The sequence below is a fragment of the Typopeltis vanoorti genome, chromosome 2 (assembly GCF_054136105.1).
Source record: "Typopeltis vanoorti isolate ZY-2024b chromosome 2, IOZ_Tvanoo_1.0, whole genome shotgun sequence".
In the NCBI taxonomy this organism is placed as follows: Eukaryota; Metazoa; Arthropoda; class Arachnida; order Uropygi; family Thelyphonidae; genus Typopeltis; species Typopeltis vanoorti.
Window position 1 is genome coordinate 7,676,039 of NC_143550.1, and position 16,462 is coordinate 7,692,500.

General features: G+C 35.6%; 1 protein-coding gene across 2 annotated transcripts in view; it reads right to left on the reverse strand.

Annotated features, from left to right (window-relative positions):
• Positions 1 to 12,009: 12,009 nt before the first annotated feature.
• Positions 12,010 to 16,462, reverse strand: part of LOC150108805 (uncharacterized) — a 57,464-nt gene continuing 53,011 nt past the window's right edge. For both annotated transcript variants that reach the window (XM_090403388.1, XM_090403380.1), the window contains exon 2: positions 12,010 to 14,642. In XM_090403388.1, the coding sequence (XP_090259514.1) occupies positions 12,312 to 14,642 (2,331 nt within the window). In that variant the 3' untranslated portion in view covers positions 12,010 to 12,311. The remainder of the gene's footprint in view (positions 14,643 to 16,462) is intronic.

The following is a 16,462-nucleotide window of genomic DNA, read 5'->3' on the forward strand; positions in this document are numbered from 1 at the left end:
CACTCTCTCTATTGAGCAGGTGGACGATTGTGGGTGTCGCAGTGTGTGTGTGTGTGTGTGTGTGTGTGTGTGTGTGTGTGTGTGTGTGTGTGTGTGTGTGTGTGTGTGTGTGTGTGTGTGTGTGTGTGTGTGTGTGTGTGTGTGTGTGTGTGTGTGTGTGTGTTGATATATTGCAGTTCTTAATGTAGTTTTCTGTTTTGAAATACTGCTGATACAACTAAGGTTATGAGGCCAGTGTATTATGGTTGTCAATTGTATATTATTCGGGCCAGTTTACCTGTTTTTCGCGGATGAAAAACCCTTCACCTCTTCGAGACTGGCTAACTCACTTCGTTTGAAAAGCCTTGATAAACATATTTCTCTTTCTAGACGAGATTCAAACTCAGGTTTTTCCAACGAATGGGCACTGCAGATACGACAGAGCTACGGAGGTTTCAACAAGCAGCAAAATTTCTCCTTTGGACTACAAAAGTAACACGCGCATTCATGCTCCTTTTTATCTATATTGCTTTACGTTGTCCCAGAAGTTGACTGTATATTCAGGTAAGCTGGTATGTGATGAAAAATGATATCGGTTTAGATGGAACGGTTTTTAAATGTTAGGTTTTTTCTTTTCGTGTTAGCGAGACTGTTGTGTTATGTCTGCTGAAAATCACTCGCAACAAGTTTTTACTTGTAGTTTTAATAAGTGGAGTCACGTAATAAATGATTTTTAGCTTTTACTTTTATTAAAGGAAATTTTTTTAAGAAAAATATTGAATTGCTGCCTGTGTTTCTGCAAAAATATTAGTTCCGGTATTTGAGAAGTGCACTTAAAAGTGCAATAAGAGACTGTCACGCAGAACTTTCGTTCAACTTTCTCTAGTGGGGACTCGATGTGAGTAACAAGCTCATAGTACACGAGGAAACTGCGCCAAGTGCAAGCAGTGCGTATCCTTTGCTCAGAGACTAGCATTGCATCGTATCGCTGCAGTGTATTTTCAGTGCACGGTAAACTGATTTGTAGAAAATATGGACGTGAAAGTGCAGAGGCAGGAATCCTTAGACGTTAGGAAGTAAATTTCATTGCAAAGATACTCCAAAATATTTTGTTACAAATCATGATCATTATTATTTCGCGGTTTCCATCCTCAATGGTATACTTAAGGGATCAGCAACCGGCGGCTCGCATGCGGCCCAAACGTGCATTTTTGGTTGAATTATTTAAATAATACATTTTATAATATGAATAATAAATTGAAAATAATTTTATACCAATACTTCGTGATGTCCCTGTGCAACGTGGCGCGAGTCAACCGTGTGAGTCATCATGAGTGGGGATATAACAAAGGCGACTTCATCCGACAACAACCAAGATTTGGGCACACTTTTGCAGTCACATTCCCGGGTCTGTCTTTTAATATAATTCAAAAACACCAACTATTATTTTCAGAGGATGTATATTTGTTGAAAATAATTTCAAAAATTGGTTCAAGAATACGTAAAATTGCAGATGAAGGAAGAGGGTTTAATGATGCATGGAAAAGCAAGAACTTCTTTATTGAAAATGTGGATGAACCCCTTTGTCTTATTTGTCAGAAAAGTGTTGATGTTATGAAAGTATATAATATCAGATGTTATTACGAGAATGCCGTACTTTATCTCGTAATCTCGTACTTTAAAATATTGCTATCTTTTTTAAGATTGATATAATAAAATTTGATAACTTAAGTATTTTATTCACTCACTATTTTCTCTTAATTAAACACTTGCGTCCCAATTATAAAAAATAAAAGTTGAATCTGGCTCGCGAGTCTGAAAAGGTTGTCGACCCCCTGGTATACTTGATTATTTTGGCCATACGACTGTTTTGTGGTATTTACAGTCAAGGCGTGTCCGCACAAAGCAGTCATAATACTGCAGTGGTGTATATGTTTCAAGAATACACCAAACGCCTAATGAAACATAATTAAGATTTCAAGCCCCGTTTCTTATCAGCAACATTCTTCCAAACTGGTTTATTATTTGTCAAGTCTTTGATAAGTGTATAGTGTAAGTGATAAGTGTGACTTTTTTCCCCACACATTTCTCTCAATTTTCCCATCATTTCTCTTTCTTCCATTCCGTAGGAGAGATCATGTCATCTTGGAATGTTGCGTGCAGATTCTTGAATACCAACAATATCATGCTGTTTTCTTATATTTTCGTCTTTAATATGGTTCCGCTAAATATCATCTATTCATTATTGCAATTTTTCTCAGAACTCTCATATGTGTAGTCTCCAGTCTTCTATCATTCTGTTTTATATCTAACCCAACTACCGATCACCCATAAGGTTGAGTACTGTCATTTATATACAGTTACTTCAGTGTTTTGACTAATTTCTCTCTTACTCCATATAAATATAATCAGTTAGCTGCAATATAATCAGTAGATATAATCAGTTAGCCGCACCAAACCAGCTTTCTATTTTCGTATTCAATCAGCTATCTTCACTAAAAATTGTGCCTAAATAGATAAATCTATGTATACTACAAATTCCCTGCTTTTTTCCCCTCTAATAAATTTAGTCTCCTTGTTGCTGAATTTCATACTAAATTTGTCAGAGCAATTATTAATTATTCATTTATCATCTATTATTATAGATGATAAATAACAAGGACAACGTAATGTAATGACTCTGCTTTATAAAAGGGGGGGGGGATGCTGGAAAGTGCTGATTAACGCCTAGAATAAAAATGATATTAAATCAACTGATATAACCGCAAGAAAGAACATCCTAGTAACAGAGTTATGAAGGTAACTTATGTTCTTATATCCTCGTATGTTCTTTCTTGTGGTTATATCTGTTGATTTAATTCATTTTTATTCTAGGTGTTTATCAGAACTTTCCAGTGCCCCACCCCTCCATACTTGAATGGATATCAAACTATCTTTAGTTCTAACTCCTGCCTATTTGCAACTTACGTATAAGATGTATATCGCTCTTTATAAAGCTCCATTTACAACATGTAGGTTTGTTGTGCTGAACAGTTTTTACGAACAAAAAGGTAACAATAATTCCAGTTATGATAGTAGCGCTAAGAGCAACAGCAAGAGCAATTATGAAACGTGAAAAAGCTGAACCTTCCAGAAATAACACCATTTCAGCTCGAAACGACACATTTAGGGACATCGTACATTTCATGACGATGTATTGTCGATGAACAGCCTTTAAATAAGGAGCGAATTATACACGACCGCAGGCAAAGATGTGATTATGCTATTATATGTTTCTTGTACTCTTTGACTGCAAACTTTTTAACTGAATGTAATAATAATAATAATAATAATAATAATAATAATAAACTTTCATTGAAAAATATGCGTTTTGTTTATTGATATTACTTTCGCTGTCCACTATGATTTAATATTCTTAACCCCCCCCACATAAAATAAAAATTACAAACCTTATAGGATATTTAAACGATTTTTTGTTGAGTTAGTCCACACAGAAAATGAAGCCTCATACGTTACGTAAAGAAATACAGGATGTTTAATATTTAACAGTATGCTAATGAGTTGTTCTGCGAATAGTACTTGAGTGACACGTGGTTAAAATGATTATTTATGCAATGACCTAATTGTTCACGTGTAAGTACTTTGTACCTTGTTTTTATTGGTTCTTTCTCTAATTCTCTGATACGTTTGTGGGTTTAGGGAGTAAATTTAGGCAGAGGGAAAAATTTGAAATGATCTAGGTAAATTCTGTGTTGGACGGATGTCCTGCGGAATGCTTCTCGCGTAATATCTGTGTCCAGTAAAAATAAACTGTGCTCTACGAAGAAAATTTTAGTCAGGCAACTATTGTTATTATTACCAATATCTTTTGCAGTCAACGACTCGTCGACGGAGAATGTTAAGTATGAATTTCATTTATCTTGTGTAGTTAAATAATAATAAAAGGTTTCTAATATTTTTATCTGGTCTCAAAGCAGTGTCAATAACTTGAATGAAACCAAATTAATTTAGCTACACCATTGACAGTGCAGCATTCTTGTTGAGGGGCTATTTTGTTGAATGTGCTTCTTTAACTGAGTGTAACTGCTTTGAAATGTTTTGTTTCTCGGTTTAATTATAGTAAATATTTTTCTTCCTGGAACAAGAACTTTCCTCGTCACATATATTTCATTTAATATTAATTTAAATGAGTCTGAAACGCATATACCGACTTGTTATATACATCTGCTTTGGTAATGAATATTAAATCAGTTTCACTGAGTTAACTGGGTGATGGTTTATGGGTAGTAGGACTACATATTTTTTCATGTATCATGTAAACCTTGATTTCAACAAAAGCTGTCTTATATTTGTTGTTATTTATTTATTTATATTGCTTCCTCATCCCGTATCAGAAAGTGGAACACTTAATCGAATCTGGGTAAGTCAAGGCGGTGTAGCAGCGTGTAATACTACCAAATAGGCAACTTCTAGTAAGTGACCGAAATGTTGTGAATCTGTACACTAATTCGATAGAATGTTATATAGAATCTCTGTTATATAGAGACCAAACATTTTCAAACCACTTCAAGCCTCCGATAATTTTATCTTCCTTGTGATTTCACACGGAATGTGAATTATCGGAGATAATTTCGTAAAGACTTTGTTTATAAACATCCACATCTTTTGGAATTTGGTGCCCTCAGCCTGCTCGTTAGAGTGCTGATGCTACGCACTACCAACCACATCCCAGATATATTTGTATTGGAATTAAAACAGTACTGAAATTTGTATCGCATTATGATTTTTGTCGGATCAATAAATTAAGAACAATATTAGCAACATTGATAAATACATATTATAATACTGTCATAGTTATACTGAAAATATGAAATGAAAAGAACCTGGATTAAAAGACGTTGTGATAAAATTCGTAAAACATGCTCTCACACACACACACACACACACACACACACACACACACACACACACACACACACACACACACACACACACACACACACACACACACACAGCAAGGTGTATATTGCACCAATTGTATGGCATTATTCTTTACTTTATTTTAAATTCCGTGAACATTATATTAAGGACTGAAGCAAATTTACTAAAATAAAATTTAAAGCCTTGTAACATATACGAAGGAACGATACTTCTCCTTTAACTGAGTGCAACTTCTTGCTCTTTGGAAAGAATTTCGAAAGATCTGCATCCGAATTCAGTCTGGTATGCAAGGAAGTTTTTTAAAAGGCTTTTGAACCAAGGTGCATTAGCGGATCTTATATGGAAGCGGCGGCAGGGATCTCTCTTCTGGAAATGTGACTTTCATTCCTAACAAAAGATACAAATCATTCAGTGAATATACACGTATTCTCCTTATGACCATACGTGCGTGTGGTTAATTCCTCTTCTTCTTCCCAATAAGAAGAATCAGACTGCTTTTTCTATGATATGAGATTATCGGAATCTAAAATTACTGATAAGTCTGGATTTTTGTATTGATAGTGAACGTTTTGGAGACGTTAGTTACTGTGAGGGTACACGATAAGGGAAAACGTGATGAGAGAAAATGTATTGAATAAAGGCAAAATGCATTTATTCAAGAGAATTTTTGTTTTAGTAATTCGGTTGCATTTTACAATTAACTAGCAGGAAGTATGAGTTAAGGTTGTAATATTTCGCTATTTTGTGAAGGAGCAACAGCCTTGTCTTCTGTAAATGAACGCACCTGATAACTAGGGGCACGCTACGCTTCGAAAAAATATTGTGGGTCTGGTTGGCCAAGTGGTTAGCGTACCCGCTCTGTTTGCGATTGTCTTTAGGTGGGAGATGAATTTCAACGTCAGCTGTGAGACCACTATCCGCTTATTGGAGGCCTGAAGTGCCTTGAAGTTCCACGTTTGTCTCTGGAGCAGGGTTTCAGCACATGTAAAAATAAAAAAATGTAGACGATTGAATAAAATGGCAAAAAAAATCCTAAGCACACTCCCCATACAAAATATACTATAGGTTTACTAATAACCGAAATATGTGTCATTATCTGCTTTCCATTAGTAGACTTCAGGTTCACCCATGTGATGGATTGAAGTCTCTCCTAATTCATAGAATTATGCCAAAACTGCACAATACCACATAACTTCAAAATATTTGTTTTAGATCCTTGGTACTGAGAGAACCATAGGGATTTATCATTACTGCATCCGAACCGACATGCTTAACATAATATTCACCAAACCGCGTGCAGGTTGATTTTTGTATTTTCACGCATCATTTGCCTTCCTTTTCCTTCATTTTTTCACATGTTAAGTTCATATTTATACAAGAACGCGTGATAATTTTATGACACCAGATCTGGACAAGTAAGAAAGAAGTTTCCTTAGTCTCGATGACACCATCTCATCAATGTTTGGTGAGATGGTGTCAGTAGACATGTTTTTCATATGTTTTTCATACCGAAGATCTTGTGCAGGCAATTATTGTGCTTTAACCGTCTGCGCAGGATCTGTCCTAGCCGAATCCAGTTTGTTCCTCACCCATCGTATCTCTCTAATGATTATTTTATTATTTTTAAAAAAATATTTCGCATATATTTTTAATCTTTATTGGAAATACTTATTTTACGATAAATTTCACAGTTGCTTTTTTTTAATAAACTAACTAACTAACTAGAAATCTGGCAGAAATCTCCTGCCAGATTTCTAGCGGTTCTTTCTCATCCCATATTCTATTCAGCAAATCTTTAAGTCTTGATTTAAGAGTTTCATGATCATTTTTGAACAGTTAAACGTCTTCTCCAGATAATTGACTGCTTTTAAAATTACTTCATTCAATCTCTGTATAGAAATGTGGTCTATGAGATTATTTTCGGATTGCTGTTTCAAATTCTTTCCATTAATCCTGAAAAATACTCCAGACTTTCAGTTTTATTGGTCACATTGATTCTTGCATTCTCTCTTCTTTCTTTATCCAAATTATAAAACACATGTTTTGGATTATATTTTGTTAAATCTCTCTCTCTCTAAATTGGATACGAGATTATTCGATCTTTCTCTGTGTCTTTTCACACTTCTCTTTTAGTAATGGTTTTCTTTCTATTATATCCAATCTTATCTTCAATTAATCCGGTAAATAAATACTTCTAGAAAGCGATTCTTTTTTTTCAAATGCTGCTGATTTAATATACCACAAATGTTTAACCCATTTTTTTGATCACCAAATAGATCGAACAAGAACGGTTAAACCTTTGTGGTATACTGAAACGTACTATTTTTTTTAACTTTACTGTGATCTGCTAAGAGACTTTTGAAACAATCCTCTCCTTATTCATTTTCTACCTTCATCATCGCGGAGAAAACCGCGATGATGAAAGTAGTTTTTTTTTGTTCTTTACATAAAAAGTTTTTAAAATCTTTGATTCCAATTTAAAGATTTTAAAAACTTTTTATGTAAAGAACAAATTTTGCTAATTTCTTGTTTCATATTATATAGTTTATTAATGACGTGTATCCTCCTGCCATCCAAATATATTCATTAAAATCTTTGTGTGAGAAAAATGTGCTTGTAACTTTAAAATTATTATAAAATGTGCAATCGATTAGCCCTCTCCCACTTCTATTAACCGTTTGCTGGTCACATATAGTGATAATGCATAACCTAATTAATTTTACTGTTCCCATTTCTAGAATTAAAGTCTCCCATCACTACCCACTAAACGGTCAGACTTATTCACTTTATTTCTTGAAGGAAGAGCTTTTATTACTTTCTTTATCGCCTGCCACAGGTGCACCAGTGATCAGATATCCTTGTTATATTTTAATCCTGATTTGCATTATCAGTTTTATTCATCAGTTTTTTAAATTTTCTCCGGTCAGCTTTTCTCCAGTACTAACGCTTTCCATTTCCCTATCTCAGTGAGAAATATTATTTTATTGCCAATTCTTCTACTGCTGTAGGACACGTCCACTCTTAACCTTGTATAAGACACACTTGTCTCGAATTCCTCTCCCGATTCAGCGGGGTTGCTCTAACATTCCAGATCTCTCCTGATAAGCAATAATATGCTTCTCTTCTGACGATGTTATAATTCCCATCATGCACTTTAAAATCATGACATTCTTTATTAAACGGCTAGCTGGTTATTGTTTGTTTGAAATTACATTACAGCCGAAGCTGTAATGCCAGTGTATTAAGTCTGTAAACTGTGTGTGTGTGTGTGTGTGTGTGTGTGTGTGTGTGTGTGTGTGTGTGTGTGTGTGTGTGTGTGTGTGTGTGTGTGTGTGTTCTTAGTCAGGTTTGCTTGTCTTGAAGATGAAAAAATCTGATTTAAACCACCATTCAGAAATTTCGCAACGCGTGGCTTAATTTATTAAGTTAATAGGTTAAGCTGCTGTGAGAATATTTCTCAAGCTTCATCCATCTAAATATAAGAATGGCACACCATTCAAGTTGCACTGCACTGTTGAAATTCCTCTTTCCTATACACTCCTTCCTATTGTTAGTAGGAACATCTTCATCTCTGCCTTTTTTTTAATGTTGTTCCTACAACGAAAGTTAATTGCAAACCTATAGTACATTTTTGATCATGGCTGGGCTAGGGATTTTTTTTTTTGTCATATCATTACATATATATATATATATATATATATTTGCATTTTTCATAGTCCGGAAACCCTCCCCTAGAAACCAAAACATGGAACTTTTTCAAGCCACTTCAGGGCTCCAATAAGAGGGCGGTGATCTCACACAGGGCGATGAAATTCATCTCCCACCTCAAGACAATCGCAGACATCTCTGCCCACGGTGGGATTCAAAACGGCGACCTGTTGGTTGAAGAATGGGTACGCTAAATACTCGGCCAACCAGTCCAGTGGTAATAATTGTAATAATAATAAATTTTTATTTTTAAATCTTCTAACAGTTTTAAGAATTTTATGTTCTCACTCAGCTTGAAGGATCCCTAATTATAAGCTCATCGGAACTTAACCATTTCCAGTCACCAGAAACTTACTTTCCTAAATTATTAATGCTGCAGTCATGGACAGCTCATAGCCGACTTTGAATTCAATTAATTTTCATTGTTCTATATGTGGATTATTGCTGTCAAACTTTATTAGGTATTATATTAATGAAATTAAAATTGAACATTTTATTTAGCAGCCAATACGAGTGTAAAAATCTTCCTTCAGAATTTTCAGTAACTTCAGTTGATGAATTGTGTACATCGCAGTAGCGTATACCCATTCCTTTGGCTAGGCCCAAATCACACTTTTCACCATCCTGGGCACACTGCATTCTCACAAGTGTGTGATAAGATAATGAATTAGGGGTTTGGCATCATTTTCTCTTCAACATACCACGTACTTCTGCTAGGCTTACTGGTCTCACAGCGCCAACCGTTCACTTCGCCCCTGAAACAATATATTATTCTTCATGACACCTGCAAGGAGTCCTTGCCTCTGACTCATTGCGGAAGGTTACTACATGGTCCACCGTCTACCACACACAGTTCACCTTCTACACTACATCTACGACACGTGATGATGGCAAAGTGTTTCCCTTTGCTATAAAATCAACAATATTTTGTTTAATGGGCTGACGAGGAGAATTCATATTAGCCATTGCTGTGAGAGGCTGAAGCTCTCACATGGTGTTTAAAGATACTGTTATTGGATTTCCTCATTACTTTGGAAACGTTAATTCGATATGAGAGCGATGAATATCAGTCAGTAATTGAATGGTGTTATCAATCAATCTGTTACTTCGATTTTGGCGCAGAGTGGATGAGTACATTTTAAAAGCACTTCACTTCTTTACAATGTTTTGATACTGGCATAATTTATTACGCATAGAATGTTTCCCTCAGCGACAGATTTATAGAAGATTCTTAGAAGAAAAACATAACTTTAAAGAAGGGATAATTAAATTGAATAAAAGTTACTTAGGGAATAAAGTATGGTGCAAAGCTCGATTTATCTAATATTGACCAATCAGTATCTCGGAAGTGGTGTTCAAAATTTGGAAATGGTTGATTAGGGCTCGCATTCCGAAATGAGCTGACAGAGAATCTCTACTTTGCAACGAACAGCATGGGTATACTAAGGGAAGGTCATATTCGAGCAACTTGCTCACATTCTATAATAATGTTACCACTGAGTTAGAGAAGGGAAAATGGATACACTATGATACTTTTGGATTTTGCTCAGCCTTTGTACAGTACGGAAGACTGTTACATACATTGTAAAATATGGGATTGGATTATGACTTATTGGCATGGATAAGAGGATGGCTGACTGACAGATATTAAAAAGACGTATATGGGGTGTGTGAATCTGTACCATTGTTAACGTGTGACATCTTTATTTAATCTGTACACTAATGACATTGGGAAGGATTTGTCATGTGACATACAGCTAAGTGCTGATGGTGCAAAGATAGCCAAGGTAATCAGGGATACTGCTGATATGCAGTACTTGAAGAATGATCTGAATAGGCTGGAATTGTGGGCATTGGAAAATGACTATCAGTTCAATGCTAATTGAACTGATAGTCATTTACACTTATACTTCATTTACATGTTACACTTCTTTGGTGTGATTAGATATTCATTGTCGTATTATATTGTATTGGTGGGATTATGCTAGAAGCTGATCAGTCTAGTGATCTTGGAGCTTTGGTAGACAGAAAGTTGAAGTTCAGGGACCATGTAGCAAAGATTGCAAATAGAACTGAAAAGATAATTTATTTTCAGAATGCTGAAACGAACCTTGACATGTAAAGATAAGGAAGTCATGTTGTGAAGAATGGAGGATTGATGTTCTTGGATTCTTTTTTCAAGAGAACGTCCAGTCTGTCCAAAATAGGAGATATCACAGTTGCACGGAATTTGATAAACTCCAGGAAGGGATAAAGTTGAGTGTTTGTCTTTAGGAGAAGGAAAATGAGAAGGCAATTTGTTAATAGGTGAATAAGTAGCTGTTAAACATCAATTATTGTTAACATCAATCCTCCATTCTTCACAACAAACCTGAAAAGTCTGAATTGGCTCAGCATGGGATTGAAACTGATCACAACATCCTTTGGTCCAGGACTCGCCTCTTACATAGATCCCGTTATAGGTTTGAACGTTTGTTCAAGGAAAGCGTGGAGGCCTTGCTCCATCGTCCCAACCTGAATCGTAATGACTGTATATCTATATCAAAAATCTGGGAAAGTCTAATCAAGATTACTCATTAATTTTTTTTATTTTAAGTTTTTTTTTAATCATGTCTCTACTTCAAAAAAATATTCCGTTTCATACTTAGTGATATAACATCACGCGACTTGTTCTGTTTTAAACGATTTATTGTTAATATTCTAGCTTGTATTTTTTTATAACTGTTCTTAATACCACTGAGGATGGTTTGCTATTTCCAGACCGAAATATCTGGTTAATTAAATATCTTTCTTTTGTTTACGTGCATTTATCATTCAGTCTTATGTCACAAGTATCCTTAAAACAGCAAATTAAAACAACGTTTTTGCCTCTTTACAAGACTTTGATAAGATCTCACTTGGAGTATTGCGCGCAGGTCTGGCCTCCTGGTTTCTGTAGTGTGATTCTGTGATTAATGGTGCGAAACACTGCTTATGAAGACAACTTGAGAATTTGTAGACTGCAGACACTAGCAAACAGGAGAAAGAGGGTTGATATGATTGATGATTACAAACTTCTGAAAGGGTCATACAGGATTTCAGTTGATGAAATGTTTCAATTTATGGAGGGTGGGGAAAGGACAGGAGGACATCCTTGGAAGTGAGAATAAATGCCGCTAAGAAGGGGGTGAGGGCTAGATTTTTCTCTCATAGTGTGGTGCTTGATTGCAATGGATTGCCATTGGATGTTATGTGTGCAAGTAGCGTGAATGAATTGAAGAACAGGTATGGCAGCTGGTGCTAATTGCATGACCTCCCTAGAAAAGTTACTGACTTCCTGGAGCTATGCTTAACAACAATAATAAAAGCTTAACAGAATGATTCTTGCCATTGAAGAATATCCAATTTTTTTATTTTTTTATTTCTTGAGTAGTATTTGAAAGGTCAATTTTATTTTTCTGTTTAAGGTTCAAAAAAAATATTTTTTTAAAAAATTTGTTATGTGTATTTACAAAACCTCAAGTGCATAAAATCGAAAAGAAACTTGAAAGTCAGAAATCATCGCGTGGTAGAAAAAGGTGAAGGACAAAAATTATAGTCACAGTTATAAAAAAATTCAGTCTTTCGCTCTTTTACAGTATCTACACAAGCAGGAGATGCACCTTCTTTTCCCTGCACAAGAAGTGAGGCGACTAAATGGACATCTACGTAGGAATGAGATCGAGACGTTTCATAGGCTTCAGCAGAGCTCTTTGCATCTTCAACCAGAATGGTGGAATGGCGGCTTCTTCTTGCGGATATTCAATGTGCGTTCTTGTTTCCATTAAGTACTTAAGTTTTTTGCTCAGCTTTTCTTCAGAAAGAGTGTGCAACTTAACCAATATTAGGCAATCTCGGTTTTCTTCGAACAGACGAAGCAGAGCTACGTTTGTTTCGAACTTTCCCCACTCGCTCTCTATAAACTTTTCGGATAATATAAGTATTATTTTCCGGCTGCGTTTAATAGCTTGTTCTGTAGTTTCAGTAACATTCATTGCCGAAATTAATATATTTCTTTCTGGGATACAAAGACGCAAACCAACGGAAGGGTGTTCTAGTCTCTGAATCAGATGTTCTTTCACCCACGTAACATCAGCCGAACTGTGTGCAACGAATGCATCAAACGTGAAATGTTCGTAAGTTAGCAGCTCTTGATATTTCATTGTCCGCAAACGACACCAGTTGTACAGATATATCACTGACCAGCGGTAGTAGTAGAGCGCAGCTGCTACTGCAACCAGGATAACCGTAATGCATGTCATGGGAAGTAAAACGAGCATCTGATAATTGAAAGGTATAATAATGCACACTTCAACATTATAGGGAGCGTCGATAACAGGAGTTTGTTTAAGTTCCAGAGGCAGCTCACATTCGTAACTGGTAACGTTGTCAGATGTGCCGTTTATTATCCATTCTTGTAGTATATGAAGATGACACGAACTGCAGTCAAAGGGGTTTTTCAGCATGCTGACATTCCTGATGTGAGCGATGTCTTTCGCTGCTGTTTCTGTTATCGTTGTCACACGGTTTCCATTTAGATTCAAACGACGAAGGCGGCTCATTGATGAAAACAAGGGATCCTTCCAGATGTCTATATTGTTATCCTGTAAATCAAGATTCTCCAGGGTAGGTATTGCAATTGTCTTGTCATACAATATGCTAATATTATTTTTAGCGAGATTCAGCGTCATCAAGTTGCTTAATGGAATAAATAAATCTGGCACATCATAGAGAGCAAGGCTGTTGTCAGCAAGGTTCAACTCCTTTAACGAAACAAGTCCAAGAAAAATGTCTGTTGACAGTGAACTTAGCAGGTTCTTTGATAAATCTAACACTTCCAGCTTATGCAAGCCAGCAAAAGCAAAATCATAAACCGCAGTTATATTGCAGTCACTTAACAGTAAATGCTTCAGTAGAGGAAGTCTTTTGAATGCATATGAAGTTACATTCAGTACTGGAGTTCCACTTGCGTTCAAGCTAACAAGGCTGGAAAAGGCACCTCTGGAGTTTGATTCTATTGTGAAATATCGGCGGAATGGTTTATTGTGGGAAATATCCAAAGTTTTCAATGAATAAACATTAAAAATTGCTTCAGGAATTGACGATAATCTGTTTCCAGTTAAGTTTAATCTTTGCAAGGAGGTCATTTCAAATAAAGCCGTTGAATCGATCTCTCTCAGTTCACCTTGTGGAAATTCGAGTTCTCTCAGATGAGAGGACAATGGCAAGGCTTTAATGTGTGAAATATTCGCATAAGGAAAGGAGATTTTTTTAATGTCAAAGCTGGAAAGTAATTGAACCCACTCCGGCGAAAAATGGGTAACTTCTCCTTTTAGCTCTAGTAGAATGTTTCTGATTGTCGCGTTCTGTAAATAGGGCTTCAGCTGTTCCAAAAACTTCGATGCATATTGCAATTCAGAATATCTGTCTAAGTTAATGTGAGGGAAATCGAGGTTGTACACGCTAATATTCCAAAGGCAGCCTTGTCCGTCCTCTTCAACAACGGTAACTTCTGTCATGGATGTGTTAATGTTAGCAACTCCTGCGAAATACTGCTCTGCTTCCGAAAAGTTAATATCAATGTTTATGCCATTGATGTACTTAAAAAAAGTGGAAACGTCTTGCTGCCAGTTGTAAACGAAAGGAAGAAAGCTCCCTAGAGATTGTTGTGTATCGGTTATCACTTTCCTTAATGATAAATGATCCACTTGAAGACAGTACGATCGTGGAGTATTTTCGAATGTATTCGAGGACCTAAAAGCTATACGGAGCTCAAATATATCCGGCAATAATAGTTCTTCATCTTTGGGAACCACATATGCAAAATAAGTAACATAAGGGATGTACAGGTTTCCATTTTTCAACTTGCAGCCATCTTTTGGTTTTATGATTTGCTTGGAATGATTCTCTTCTTGTGGACAGTTAGCCTGTGTCTGAGAACTGCTAATTACTGCAATAAGTACAGCTAATGTGGATAAGACTCTTCTCTGCAGCATCTGCAATTAAAACAAGCATTCGATTAAGACATATATGATAAACATATGCAATAATATAGCAATCACTCTGGCCTTAAAAAGTCATGGAAATTTAATGTACAGTATACACCTAAATGTCTGCCGAGGTAGAAGATCCAGAATTACATGAGGGACCAGTGAAGTTAAGAGCGCAGTCCAGGAGAAGAAGACATTGCACTGAGAATTCCTGGCAAAAAGTCGGTGCCTGCTCTCGGCGATCTAATGTAAGAAATTTAATAAAAGTAACAACAGCATTTCTCCAAACGTCCATAAAAGTGGCTAAAGTATTCTCGAGGCTATTTTAAAATGCTTACAGTTCTTGAAATAAGGAACGAATAAATTACTTTGAAGATTTATTAAATATGATTGCTAGTTACCGAAAAGTTGCAGAAAATACTAAGGAGGAATAATGGAGAGAGTATTTAGTTAGAAACGGATATAGAAAATATGCTTTCTGTATTTATTTAAGGATAAGTAGAATTACAAGCTACACTATGACGGTATTGACGTTATACAAGATATATATATATATATATATATTTTTTTTTTTTTAAATTTTTTATATATTTATGCAAAACAAGCAATCCGGCTAGAATAACATACGCAATCGACAGATATAATACGCTGGTCTTGTAACCTTTGTGTTGTTTCGAATTAGCCTGAAGCAACTATCTTCAATGGATAACCTATAGAACGAATAAAAATACTTCCGAAATTTTGTTACAATTTTCAGAGAAGATCAAATTTGGAAATAGATAACAGAATAAGCAAAATTAATACGGTGAAGTAGCTGAATAAATATGACATAAGAGTAATTCCTCAACACTAAAGTAGTTTGGCGTTGAAGCCAATTTTAAAAATGGATTCGAGAGTTGAGTTAGAAATAAAACAATCGCATCAAATATTACAGACCACGGAAATGAAAAAAGATAGAAAAATTAGGTGTGTAGGAAGTTGAAAACGATTGCATGGATGGCAGAATTATATTAAAAATGAAGATATTAGAAAGGATATTGCCAATATTCGCATGCAAGACTGTGTAAGAAAAACTGATATAATGTAGTATGGTACTACCAACAATGAATTTGGTATAAATATATCATGTAGTTGGCGATACATAAGACTTATTTATAAATGAGAGTTGAAAGATTATCAAAATAGGAGGTGAAATGTTTTATTTAACAGACACATCAGCCACAAATGCCAGTGAAATTTTACCTTCATACTCACAGAGGTTCATTGCATTTCGGATAATCTAGTTGGAATATGAAATTTAAAAAAATAACTAAAATAAGATTTTATTAAAATAAAGAGATATATTTGATTTTCTCCGTAGTTGCTGTTGACGGGACGTACTCAAACTGGATTGGTTGGCGGTGTGGTTAGCATATTCACTCTTCAGCTAATAGGGCCGCGGGTTCGAATCCTGCTGCTGTCAGAGATTTTTTTGGTGATTATCTCTAAGCGGAAGATGAATTTCATTGCATGGCATGAGATCACCACTTCTTGGAGTCCGAAATGCCTTGAAAAAGTTCATTGATCTCTGGTGCGAGGTTTGTGGATTATGTAAGAACGAATAAAAATTCTGCATATATGGAGAAAAATCCTTAGTTCACCTACAGTAAAGCACGGAATCACATTTTGACAAAAGCAAATGGCTTTAATTAGGGGATTTTATTTGAGTCGGGCACACAGTATCAATTGACGAAAGTATAGGGAAATACTAAATTCGGCTGTAGCATTCTAATTCATTATCCGACACCAATGAATTCTCTCAATCAGGAGTCTAGGACATTCACTGT